The 13127-nt window shown below is 41.2% G+C and overlaps 1 protein-coding gene across 1 annotated transcript in view; it reads left to right on the forward strand.

Moving 5' to 3' along the window:
* Positions 1 to 2031: 2031 nt before the first annotated feature.
* The window catches only part of rai14 (retinoic acid induced 14), a 90865-nt gene continuing 79769 nt past the window's right edge, over positions 2032 to 13127 (forward strand). The window contains exons 1-2 of the mRNA XM_083657356.1: positions 2032 to 2087; positions 3140 to 3238. Of these exons, the coding sequence (XP_083513482.1) occupies positions 3203 to 3238 (36 nt within the window). The 5' untranslated portion in view covers positions 2032 to 2087; positions 3140 to 3202. The remainder of the gene's footprint in view (positions 2088 to 3139; positions 3239 to 13127) is intronic.

Consider the following 13127-nt stretch of genomic DNA (forward strand, 5'->3'; position numbering starts at 1 on the left):
TTTGAGAATTTAGCTGGAGCTCAGTTGAACTTTATAGTTTTCATTGTGAATTAGAAAATGGCCAGGGGGCCACTTGGCACCCTATCGCGGGCCACATCTGGCCCCCGGGCCGCAAGTTAAGTATCACTGTAGTAGGCTATAAGTAGGCTACAACAGTTAAATGGACCCCTCTCTTTCTCCCTCTTACATTATTTTTTGTATTCCCTCTCATCAATGATGTCTGGCATGACAGAAATTCAGATATTGTTTTAAAAAAACTGCTGTACACATTGTTTTAGAACAGTTTAAACTTTAGAGGCATTTCAGGACATTTGAAGGCATGGTAGCCTACTGAATAGGGAAAGTCATTTAGATTAAACATTAAATGATAGATAGATAGATAGATAGATAGATAGATAGATAGATAGATAGATGGATGGATGGATGGATGGATGGATGGATGGATGGATGGATGGATAGATAGATAGATAGATAGATAGATAGATAGATAGATAGATAGATAGATAGATAGATAGATGGGTGAGTGGATGGATGGATAGATAGATCGATAGATAGATAGATTGATTGATTGATTGATTGATTGATTGATTGATTGATTAGATAGATAGATATACGGTATGTGTTTTCGCATGAAAAAACGGACAGAGGACAATCAGAGTGTGACTCACCACACCAGATGGCATCAGCACATCAGCATTACAACCTCACAGCACAGCACAGCCCAGACAGGTTCTTACCTGCTTCATATGTTTCATTGAGGAGTGTTGCAACATAATCTGATGTAATTTCATCATTGGTCTCACTAAAGTTTAGGGATAACAAAATCCACCTGATTTCGAGAGCATGAAGTTTGCCTATAGGAATGTCTTCTCTTCTTTCCCTCCTATTCTATTCTATTCTATTCTATTCTATTCTATTCTATTCTGCTCTGTTGTATTCTCGCCTTTTTATAATAATAATAATCATAAGCATAATCATAACCATAATCATAATCATAATATTATTATTATTATTATTATTATTATTATAGGTAATAATAATAATAATAATAATAATAATAATAATAATAATTATTATTATTATTATTATTATTATTATTATTATTATTATTATTCCCCCGTTATTTATTTGCACATATAAAAAAACATACAAAGACACCAAAAAGCAGTAAGAGTAAAACTGTGTGGCTTGTTTCGGGCGAAATATCCCTTTAATCGTAATATGAATGGGGGGCATGTGGAGAACAGAGGAGACTCACTCGGTCACGGGGGCACTTGGGGGAGTGACGTCACTTTCCTAAACCGGGCAACAGAGCCGCTGACGGTACGTGCACATCTACAATGGCAAATTCGCTTTTCCGCTGTGTCGCAGCGTTTTGTGGGCGTGCAAACCAGCTTCCAGCTTGGAGCTGTAGCCTGTAGAAACGTTGTATACAGGAGGGTGCGGGGAGGAAATGTGTAGGAAGAGCTGTCATTGGGTAGCTTCAACGAAAGGTCCCGCCCTAGTCCCGCCCCGCGAGCGTGAAGCCGCTCGGAGACAAGCCGCCTCTAGTCTGCGACAGGGAAACGCTGTGGGCGGTTCCAGCGGCAGGGGGCGCGAGGCAAATGGACCAATCAGACACGGAAATAGAGCAAGACAGCCTATCAAGATGCAGCGTCAAAGCGGCTTTTTCAGCAGGCAAGCCGCCGAGCGCTTCATGATGTGCACGTACCGTGAGCTGAGCTCGCGCTGGTCCGGTCCCGAGCAGAGACAGACAGCAGCTTCTTCAAGAGCTCAACTTTTAATGTATGCGGGCCGCCCGCCTCAGACTCAGTGTGTGTGTGTGTGTGTGTGTGTGTGTGTGTGTGTGTGTGTGTGTGTGTGTGTGTGTGTGTGTGTGTGTGTGTGTAGCAGCCTACCGACGCACCGTTCACTTCTCCTCCATGCATGCGTCCATTCGACCACCACATCCCACACCAGATAGCACCGGCTCGCTGTCGCTGCTCTGACCCGGGTTGCTAATCTCTTTTTGGGGCAAAGAAATCGGTTGTGTTATCGGCCTCTTTTTTTATGTCTCCAGTCCTGCTGTGATTCCAACTTTTCACAGGGTAAGTCGTGCTGCGTCTACATTCATATGAAAGTTGATGTTGAGCGATTGATTGCTAGTTTATAATAACGTTACTGACTGGTTTGAAACAGCCATTTCACGCTATATAACGTCAAGTCAAACAAGCACCGTTTCGGTCGAAGCGTTTGATTGTTGTCGCGGATACACACTGATGATAGATGCACGCACATCGCGCGCATTTGGCTACTTTGCGCTAAAATTGTAAAGAGAGCCGCCACTTCACTCAAGTTTATTTGTGTTTTCCCTGAATGGCTTCTTCCACTGTTTGGAAGAGAAGCGCAGCTGCGGCGCTCTCTCGGGAAACTGTGCAAATATGCAGAGGTGATGCTGACAAACGACGCGTTCCTTGTTTATTAGTGTTATGTGCGGAGCTGTGCCCACATTGCCAGAGCCGTGTTTCACTTCAGATCCGTTCTCTAATAGAAAGCACATTTGTATTGCCTATAATGGTGACTGGTGGATTGTGCTGTAAACCGATGTGGTAGCATGTAAGCATGTCAAATATATATATATTTGGAAATGATGTATTTGTGTATATGAATAACATGGTCATGCGAGTGTTATACTTGCTATAATAACACAGTTAGTAGTTGAATAATGTTTCAGCCAAACTTCATGCAACTTTGTGCCACTTTATCTCGTGGGAATCATTTTAAATCATCTCACGCTGGGTCGTCAGAAAATGAGTAAAGTGCCACCTGACCTGGTAACTTTAGAGGTGGACGTTGGAAGTGAAAGGTTTGGATGAGACCAGAGGTCAGGTTGGAAGCCAGGCAGCAGCTATACCTCCTGTAACACAACACAACTCTAAAATAGGTACTGATGTTGTGGGTTCTTCTCCACCATGAATCCCTGCTGCAGCACATCCACACAGCAATTTGACTGGATATGTAACTTGTTCGAGAGAGTCTTTGCCAAACCCGTTTCCCCCCCTAGAAACACATGGCTGAATTGGAATGAGGGATGCGATCAGTGAAGAACTTAACAACAGTGAAGAACTTAACAACTGTGTCACTTTCCTCACAGACTGAGCCAGCGAGAGAGAGAGAGAGAGAGAGAGAGAGAGAGAGAGAGACTGCATGGACCAGACTGAACATGAAGAGCCTCAAAGCCAAGTTTAGAAAGACCGATGTAAGTACTGTAACACATGAGCATGGCTGTGTGTGTGTGTGCGTGTGTGCGTGTGTGTGTGTGTGTGTGTGTGTGTGTGTGTGTGCGCGCGCGTGTGTGTGTGTGGGGGGGGGGGGGTTCAGCTGTTTGGGACTATGTATTGCCATTGTATAGATATAGATATAACAGCAACACACATGCATTAGTCACAGCCAGTGACATAGATCAGTGTACTCAACCTTTTCCCTATACTCAAGAGACACATTGACCAAAAAAAATCTTTACAATCCAAAAAAGTCTCTTTCCTCCCATTATTTATTCTTATATTTTTATTTATTTATTTAAAGTATAGGACTTAAAAGAGCCACAACTACCCATAAAGCAGCCACATGTGGCTCTAGAGCCTCGGGTTGAGTATCACTGACAGATATACAGACAGACAACACCCACACACACACACACACACACACACGCACACACACACACACACACACACACACACACACACACGCACACACACACCCTATCCACGTTGAGTCATTTTGGGAGGTGACTCCACACTCCTACAGGTCAGAGGGAATTCTTTTGGTTTGAGTTTAGTAAGAGCACTGATCGCTGGAGTTAGTCTGACTCGGAGGAACTGTTCCAGACATGAGTTTGAGCCTGTTCACCATGAATCAGTACTTTGGGAGGATTTGTGTGTGTGTGTTAATGTTGGGACAGTCAGTCGTGTGTGTGTGTGTGTGTGTGTGTGTTCATGTTGGGACAGTCAGTCGTGTGTGTGTGTGTGTGTGTTAATGTTGGGACAGTCAGTCGTGTGTGTGTGTGTGTTAATGTTGGGACAGTCAGTCGTGTGTGTGTGTGTGTGTGTGTGTGTGTGTTCATGTTGGGACAGTCAGTCGTGTGTGTGTGTGTGTGTGTGTGTGTGTGTGTGTGTGTGTGTTAATGTTGGGACAGTCAGTCGTGTGTGTGTGTGTGTGTGTGTGTGTGTGTGTGTTCATGTTGGGACAGTCAGTCGTGTGTGTGTGTGTGTGTGTGTGTGTGTGTGTGTGTGTGTGTGTTCATGTTGGGACAGTCAGTCATTCAGTCACAGAAGTAGCCTAAGATACCCTCACAGGAAGTGAGGCGCCTGAGCAGTCAGTGTGACTCATCTGTTGTCGTTGTCATGGTGACAGTAATGACACAGAGGTTGTTGTTGTCATGGTGACCGTAATGACACGGAGGCGAGTGCCAGACGGGAAGTGTCAGTCTAGTGGGGTACAGCCGGCTGGATGGGCTCATGTTGAGGGGTCGGAGGAGAGGTGGAGTGTGTGGTGAATGGAGTGATAGAGACACTGCGTAACGCGTCATCATTCAGAAACCACGCCCAAGACGGGGGAAAACACAAACTCCTGTCCAATCCTGGCGTTCTCCTATGTCGCGTGCATGGTTGCGTGTTGCACCAAAAGATTGTATATATGGAAGATGAACACTCCAACTTACTTCTTGACAGCTAGATCCACATTTTTCTTCTCGCCAATTCTCAATGGCTTCCTTGTTTTGCTCAGGAGTACAAAAAAACTTTAACTGGCGATTTTTTACATTTGTTGTCTGCGCAGCCCCACCACACAACAGCTTTTAGCTATGTTTACTTCAAGGAAAATGACGCTGGTGTGTGGAAATGAACGGAGCTCTTCCCCCGTGATGGGCGTGGCCTATTACATTGGCAGTGTCTCTATGAGTGAGAGTTAAGTTGGAGCAGGGCATTTCAAAGATCATATATACGGAAGATGAACACTCAAACTTACTTCCTTCACACGCAAGATCCACATTTTTCTTCTCGCCAATTCTCAGCGGCTTCCTTGTTTTGCTCGGGAGTACAAAGACACTTTAATTGGCGATTTTTTACATTTGTCTGACTGCAGCCCACCACCACACAACAGCTTTTAGCTATGTATGGTGCTGGTGTATGGGAGTGAATGGAGAGCTTTCCCCCCCGTGATGGGCGTGGCCTATTTCATGCAGTGTCTCCATATGATGGTGTCACCTCTCCTCCTCATTTTGTAGAGGTTTGGGCTTAATTGCAACACGCCCCTGTAGCCTACACATACCTGACAAACACATGGGGCCTAAAGGCATCTTTTCAATGACCACAGCTTCACTGGGGAAATCGGAGGACAAAAGAGTGTATTGTTCCAGAACACAAATGATGTGCGGGATTGGGTGACATGCAGGATGTGATGTCACAATGTGATGTCACAATAGTTCCTCCTCAGTTTCTGAGTAAGCGAATGTCTCACCTTTTCTGCTGCTGCAGGCCGTTTCCCGGGCCAAAACTCTCTGCCCCCCTCTCTATCAATATTAATATCTGTCTATTTTTAAACTGTCGACCTGTCCTGTTGGTAGCAGGTTGAGTTCAGAACCAGTGTAGAAGATGCTGTGAGAGCGTTCCATCGTGTCAAAGAGACGCTTTGTTTGGAGTAAAATTCAGTTTAGCATGAGAATAGCCAGTGGTGGGCGTTGTGAGAGAGCGATGAGAGATGATGTGAATGTTGCTTAGGAACAAGACCACACGTCTGCACAATCCTCACTCCCACACATGCATTTTCATGCTTTGATCGCTTTCAAATCTGCTCATTTCCATATATTTTTTAATTCAATTGTCTTTCAACTGTAATAATACCTGTCTTTCATAGCTCTTTGTGCTCTGATACGACATAGTTTGAGAAAAAAAAACCAATACTGCATTTTGAAAAGAATACCGTGTTGTAATATGTATATATTTATGTTTATGTTTACACTTGAGGTACACATTTTGAAAGTAGAACTGCAATTGAAAACTTGCTGTCAAAAAACTAGCGTGCGCACAAAAATGCTGTCTTTTGAACTAAATCTAGTGATGTAAGAAAATGACAGTATTAAGAAATGCATGATTGTTTTGTTGTGGAGTAACTGTTCTCTTATATTAAAAGAGAACTTCACTGAAAAACAATGATTTATTTTGCACGTGATCTCACACACAGCCGAAAACTGTAAACAGTTTTGCAGGCATTCAATTAGTTTGACAGTTAGAGTTGATTTGAGTTCAGTTGTGGACCAGTGATTTCATTTAGGTGAAGTTCTCCTCTAAAGCAAATCTGACTGAAATAACATGACAGAATTCATTCTAGCTTTGCAAACTGTGCATTTCATGTTGCCATAGTCACACCGATTGTCCTAAGTTACCCCCTCACTGATGTGTGTATTGATTATGCATTGAAATATAAATATCCCACAGACAGTAACTCTGTGTGAACCGTGTTCTTGACTATTGTCGGAGATTAGAGATTCAATTTCCTCTGAAGCCTCTTTTAATAGCGCACAGTAACACCTTATTTTGATTAAATAAAAGCATCGCAGATCATTTTATAAGTAACTTTGTGTAAAGTACATGGTAACAATACTGAACACACGCCCCAAATATAGTACGCCCACAGACAGAAGCGCGCATGACAGTTTCTGAGCCGAGAAACAATACCTAAAATTGATATCCATAGTAGCAATCATGACGTTAGCTAACGCTATTTAACTGAGCCTAACCCAGGATACAGGTGCTTTTATTTTGACTTTCAGCAATTGACTTCTGTTTTCTTCTGTCGGTCTGTGGGCGTACCTTATATGGACATACCTTGAAATGTGGGCGTACCCTGAAATGGTCACGTGACTTCCATTTTTCAATTTTCAATTTTGTATTTTCAACTTTGAATTGTACTTTTCAATCTTAATTTTGCATTTTTCCAATCCAAAATGAATAACGATCAAAAGGGAATGGCCAAAAATTAAAAAAATTGGGTTAGACTTTGATTGTTTTTGTGTTTTTCGATTCTGTTTGAAAAATGATTTTCAGCTTAATTTTTTTTTTTTTTTTACTCTTTTTCATTCTTCAATTTAGATTAATTGTAACCATTTTCCATGTCTGAATTAGAAAGGAAAAATGAATTATACTTTAGTACCCCGATCCGAGTACACATTCCTTCACGTTATGCAGAATAATATGGGTGATAAAAAGTGCCTATGTTATAGTGTTATATGTTATATGTTATAGTGTTATAGTGTTATATGTTATAGTGTTATAGTGTTATGTTATATGTATGTTATGTTATAGTGTACAGTAGGGATGTTCATTTTGAAAATTTTCCATAATCGATGATCTGTGAAAATTAACGATCAATTTTCGATTATCGATCATATTAATACTTATATATTTTTATATATATATATATATATTTTTTTTTACAAAATGAATGCCTATGGCAGAAAATACGAAAGACAACGTGTTCTCCTCAATGAACTCTTTATTTCAATGTGTCTCCTCTCCAACACTGCTGTCCCCGGCGCATGCCGGTGTGAATTCCCCATGTTTAAAACAGTTTTGTTGGCACAAAGGCCCGTGCCCAGCCAGAAAACTAGAGACTATATGAAGCTCCACCTCACGTTAGTCGCCTGTGCAATGGAGTGGGGCGAGGAGGAACGAATTCCACCCAAACCTAGTCCAATTTTTTTTTTTTTTTTTTTTTTTTTATAATAACAAAATCGATCCAAATTCCACAGGATCGATTCCAATCCTTAACAATCAATTATCGATTTTCGACAATTGATGAACATCCCTAGTGTACAGTACACACACAGCGATTGAAATGAATGGTTGTGTTTATGCTAAACGGCTGGATCATCTTTTCCCCTGACAGGACAGCGTGTTTAACCTCTGAGCCAACAGCCATTCCATTACTTTAATAGACCTTCTAATCAGCCGCAATAGAAAGAAAATATCTCCTTGGTTCTATTCTCGGCGTTGTGTGTCAGTGACAGATTGCACAGGAATGTTCTCCCCCAAAGCCAGCGCTCCATTCTGCAACCAAATCAGAGAGGCACAATGCCTACACAAATAGCTTTCTTAAATCAGAGAGGCACAATGCCTACACAAATAGCTTTCTTAAATCAGAGAGGCACAATGCCTACACAAATAGCTTTCTTAAATCAGAGAGGCACAATGCCTACACAAATAGCTTTCTTAAATCAGAGAGGCACAATGCCTACACAAATAGCTTTCTTAAATCAGAGAGGCACAATGCCTACACAAATAGCTTTCTTAAATCAGAGAGGCACAATGCCTACACAAATAGCTTTCTTAAATCAGAGAGGCACAATGCCTACACAAATAGCTTTCTTAAATCAGAGAGGCACAATGCCTACACAAATAGCTTTCTTAAATCAGAGAGGCACAATGCCTACACAAATAGCTTTCTTAAATCAGAGAGGCACAATGCCTACACAAATAGCTTTCTTAAATCAGAGAGGCACAATGCCTACACAAATAGCTTTCTTAAATCAGAGAGGCACAATGCCTACACAAATAGCTTTCTTAAATCAGAGAGGCACAATGCCTACACAAATAGCTTTCTTAAATCAGAGAGGCACAATGCCTACACAAATAGCTTTCTTAAATCAGAGAGGCACAATGCCTACACAAATAGCTTTCTTAAATCAGAGAGGCACAATGCCTACACAAATAGCTTTCTTAAATCAGAGAGGCACAATGCCTACACAAATAGCTTTCTTAAATCAGAGAGGCACAATGCCTACACAAATAGTTTTCTTAAATCAGAGAGGCACAATGCCTACACAAATAGCTTTCTTAAATCAGAGAGGCACAATGCCTACATAAATAGCTTTCTTAAATCAGAGAGGCACAATGCCTACACAAATAGCTTTCTTAAATCAGAGAGGCACAATGCCTACACAAATAGCTTTCTTAAATCAGAGAGGCACAATGCCTACACAAATAGCTTTCTTAAATCAGAGAGGCACAATGCCTACACAAATAGCTTTCTTAAATCAGAGAGGCACAATGCCTACACAAATAGCTTTCTTAAATCAGAGAGGCACAATGCCTACACAAATAGCTTTCTTAAATCAGAGAGGCACAATGCCTACACAAATAGCTTTCTTAAATCAGAGAGGCACAATGCCTACACAAATAGCTTTCTTAAATCAGAGAGGCACAATGCCTACACAAATAGCTTTCTTAAATCAGAGAGGCACAATGCCTACACAAATAGCTTTCTTAAATCAGAGAGGCACAATGCCTACACAAATAGCTTTCTTAAATCAGAGAGGCACAATGCCTACACAAATAGCTTTCTTAAATCAGAGAGGCACAATGCCTACACAAATAGCTTTCTTAAATCAGAGAGGCACAATGCCTACACAAATAGCTTTCTTAAATCAGAGAGGCACAATGCCTACACAAATAGCTTTCTTAAATCAGAGAGGCACAATGCCTACACAAATAGCTTTCTTAAATCAGAGAGGCACAATGCCTACACAAATAGCTTTCTTAAATCAGAGAGGCACAATGCCTACACAAATAGTTTTCTTAAATCAGAGAGGCACAATGCCTACACAAATAGCTTTCTTAAATCAGAGAGGCACAATGCCTACATAAATAGCTTTCTTAAATCAGAGAGGCACAATGCCTACACAAATAGCTTTCTTAAATCAGAGAGGCACAATGCCTACACAAATAGCTTTCTTAAATCAGAGAGGCACAATGCCTACACAAATAGCTTTCTTAAATCAGAGAGGCACAATGCCTACACAAATAGCTTTCTTAAATCAGAGAGGCACAATGCCTACACAAATAGCTTTCTTAAATCAGAGAGGCACAATGCCTACACAAATAGCTTTCTTAAATCAGAGAGGCACAATGCCTACACAAATAGCTTTCTTAAATCAGAGAGGCACAATGCCTACACAAATAGCTTTCTTAAATCAGAGAGGCACAATGCCTACACAAATAGCTTTCTTAAATCAGAGAGGCACAATGCCTACACAAATAGCTTTCTTAAATCAGAGAGGCACAATGCCTACACAAATAGCTTTCTTAAATCAGAGAGGCACAATGCCTACACAAATAGCTTTCTTAAATCAGAGAGGCACAATGCCTACACAAATAGCTTTCTTAAATCAGAGAGGCACAATGCCTACACAAATAGCTTTCTTAAATCAGAGAGGCACAATGCCTACACAAATAGCTTTCTTAAATCAGAGAGGCACAATGCCTACACAAATAGCTTTCTTAAATCAGAGAGGCACAATGCCTACACAAATAGCTTTCTTAAATCAGAGAGGCACAATGCCTACACAAATAGTTTTCTTAAATCAGAGAGGCACAATGCCTACACAAATAGCTTTCTTAAATCAGAGAGGCACAATGCCTACATAAATAGCTTTCTTAAATCAGAGAGGCACAATGCCTACACAAATAGCTTTCTTAAATCAGAGAGGCACAATGCCTACACAAATAGCTTTCTTAAATCAGAGAGGCACAATGCCTACACAAATAGCTTTCTTAAATCAGAGAGGCACAATGCCTACACAAATAGCTTTCTTAAATCAGAGAGGCACAATGCCTACACAAATAGCTTTCTTAAATCAGAGAGGCACAATGCCTACACAAATAGCTTTCTTAAATCAGAGAGGCACAATGCCTACACAAATAGCTTTCTTAAATCAGAGAGGCACAATGCCTACACAAATAGCTTTCTTAAATCAGAGAGGCACAATGCCTACACAAATAGTTTTCTTAAATCAGAGAGGCACAATGCCTACATAAATAGCTTTCTTAAATCAGAGAGGCACAATGCCTACACAAATAGCTTTCTTAAATCAGAGAGGCACAATGCCTACACAAATAGCTTTCTTAAATCAGAGAGGCACAATGCCTACATAAATAGCTTTCTTAAATCAGAGAGGCACAATGCCTACACAAATAGTTTTCTTAAATCAGAGAGGCACAATGCCTACACAAATAGCTTTCTTAAATCAGAGAGGCACAATGCCTACACAAATAGCTTTCTTAAATCAGAGAGGCACAATGCCTACACAAATAGCTTTCTTAAATCAGAGAGGCACAATGCCTACACAAATAGCTTTCTTAAATCAGAGAGGCACAATGCCTATACATAAATAGCTTTCTTAAATCAGAGAGGCACAATGCCTACACACATAGCTTTCTTAAATCAGAGAGGCACAATGCCTACACAAATAGCTTTCTTAAATCAGAGAGGCACAATGCCTACACAAATAGCTTTCGTAAATCAGAGAGGCACAATGCCTACACAAATAGCTTTCTTAAATCAGAGAGGCACAATGCCTACACAAATAGCTTTCTTAAATCAGAGAGGCACAATGCCTACACAAATAGCTTTCTTAAATCAGAGAGGCACAATGCCTACACAAATAGCTTTCTTAAATCAGAGAGGCACAATGCCTACACAAATAGCTTTCTTAAATCAGAGAGGCACAATGCCTACACAAATAGCTTTCTTAAATCAGAGAGGCACAATGCCTACACAAATAGCTTTCGTAAATCAGAGAGGCACAATGCCTACACAAATAGCTTTCTTAAATCAGAGAGGCACAATGCCTACACAAATAGCTTTCTTAAATCAGAGAGGCACAATGCCTACACAAATAGCTTTATTAAATCAGAGAGGCACAATGCCTACACAAATAGCTTTCTTAAATCAGAGAGGCACAATGCCTACATAAATAGCTTTCTTTATGAAGCCAGACCGTTGCCAGATCGTTTGTAATGGAATCACTATTTTCACTGGCTTTCAGGTCAGATCTTCACTAAACGCTTCGCTCCATGATCCTCCTCCAGCCGAGCCGCCTGAGCTCAAACATCTCTAGAACGTGAGGCCTAAAATAAGGTCGAACCTTCAACTGGTGGAGAGAGAATTTATGTGATTTTTCATTGGAAATTTGATGTTGGGCAGATGCTAGATCCCAAGTGTAATAATGTCGGATCATCACTCTGAGTTAGTCTGTATGCTATTCAGCCAGATGATGTTGTGAGGTGCTGCGTTCGTTCCTGACCATACTCATGGTAGCGTACTGGATCGTATCAACTACACTAGTACTAAAGGTGAGACTGATCTACTGGGAGTGGTCGTGGTGTGGTGACACGAGAGTGATAGTGGTGAGACTGAAGGTTAGGAGAAGTTGATGATCAGTCTGGTCCTCTGACTGAAACTACACATTATGTGTGGTGGTCTGGCAGAACCCTTCACACATCTCGCTGATACACATTGTTGGCAATAGGCTAAAGCAGGTCGCTATAACGAGCTTTGCAGGTATTTTGAGTGATTTGGTTACTTTCATCTCTGTAATACATCATGGTGAATAATTATTTTTCCAAAAACAAAACGGAAAGTATTTATTTGATTTATTATTATTTAATCAATCCTACGCCTACGTTACGTACATATATTACGCCTACGTATATTAACTCATTGAGTGCCAGCCACTTTTGGAGAACGGACGCTTCTAGTGCCAGAGTTTCAGAGCGTTTTCAGTGATTTCTCGAGGCCCACAGAATATTGTGTGATATTACTATGTAAACACCGAACACGCACAAAGAACGATGAGACTCTATTGTATCAGCAGCAAAAAAAAGCTTGATTTTGATATCATTTTCCGTTCTTTAGTTATCAGCCGGAGAAGATATGTCAAAAACAGCAAATACAGGCGTTTCCATCTAGAAGCTGAGATATTGAGCCTTTTGTGAAATATAGCATTTCAAGCAAATCACTGACTCTGAAGCTAATATTTTCTGACCTGAAACATCTGAACAGTAATTTCCTTCAATATAACAGCACCCCCACCCCCCCTCTACTGCAAACTCCTCCTCCGTGGGTGTGTCTCTGGTGGCTCTGCTCGCTCTGAGTGCTGCTTGTGTCAGGTGAGTCTCTGCTGCCTGGATGGCGGCCGCTCATCGGGGCAGTCTGGATCAGGCTCGCTCGTTTCTGGGGTTTCGGTTGTGAGCTGGGATGAAGCTGCGTCCGATTCTGGGCTTTCTGGGCTTTCTGCTGCGCGTTTCAAAGTG

This window comes from Poromitra crassiceps (genome assembly GCF_964638095.1).
Source record: "Poromitra crassiceps genome assembly, chromosome: 21".
NCBI lineage: Eukaryota > Metazoa > Chordata > Actinopteri > Beryciformes > Melamphaidae > Poromitra > Poromitra crassiceps.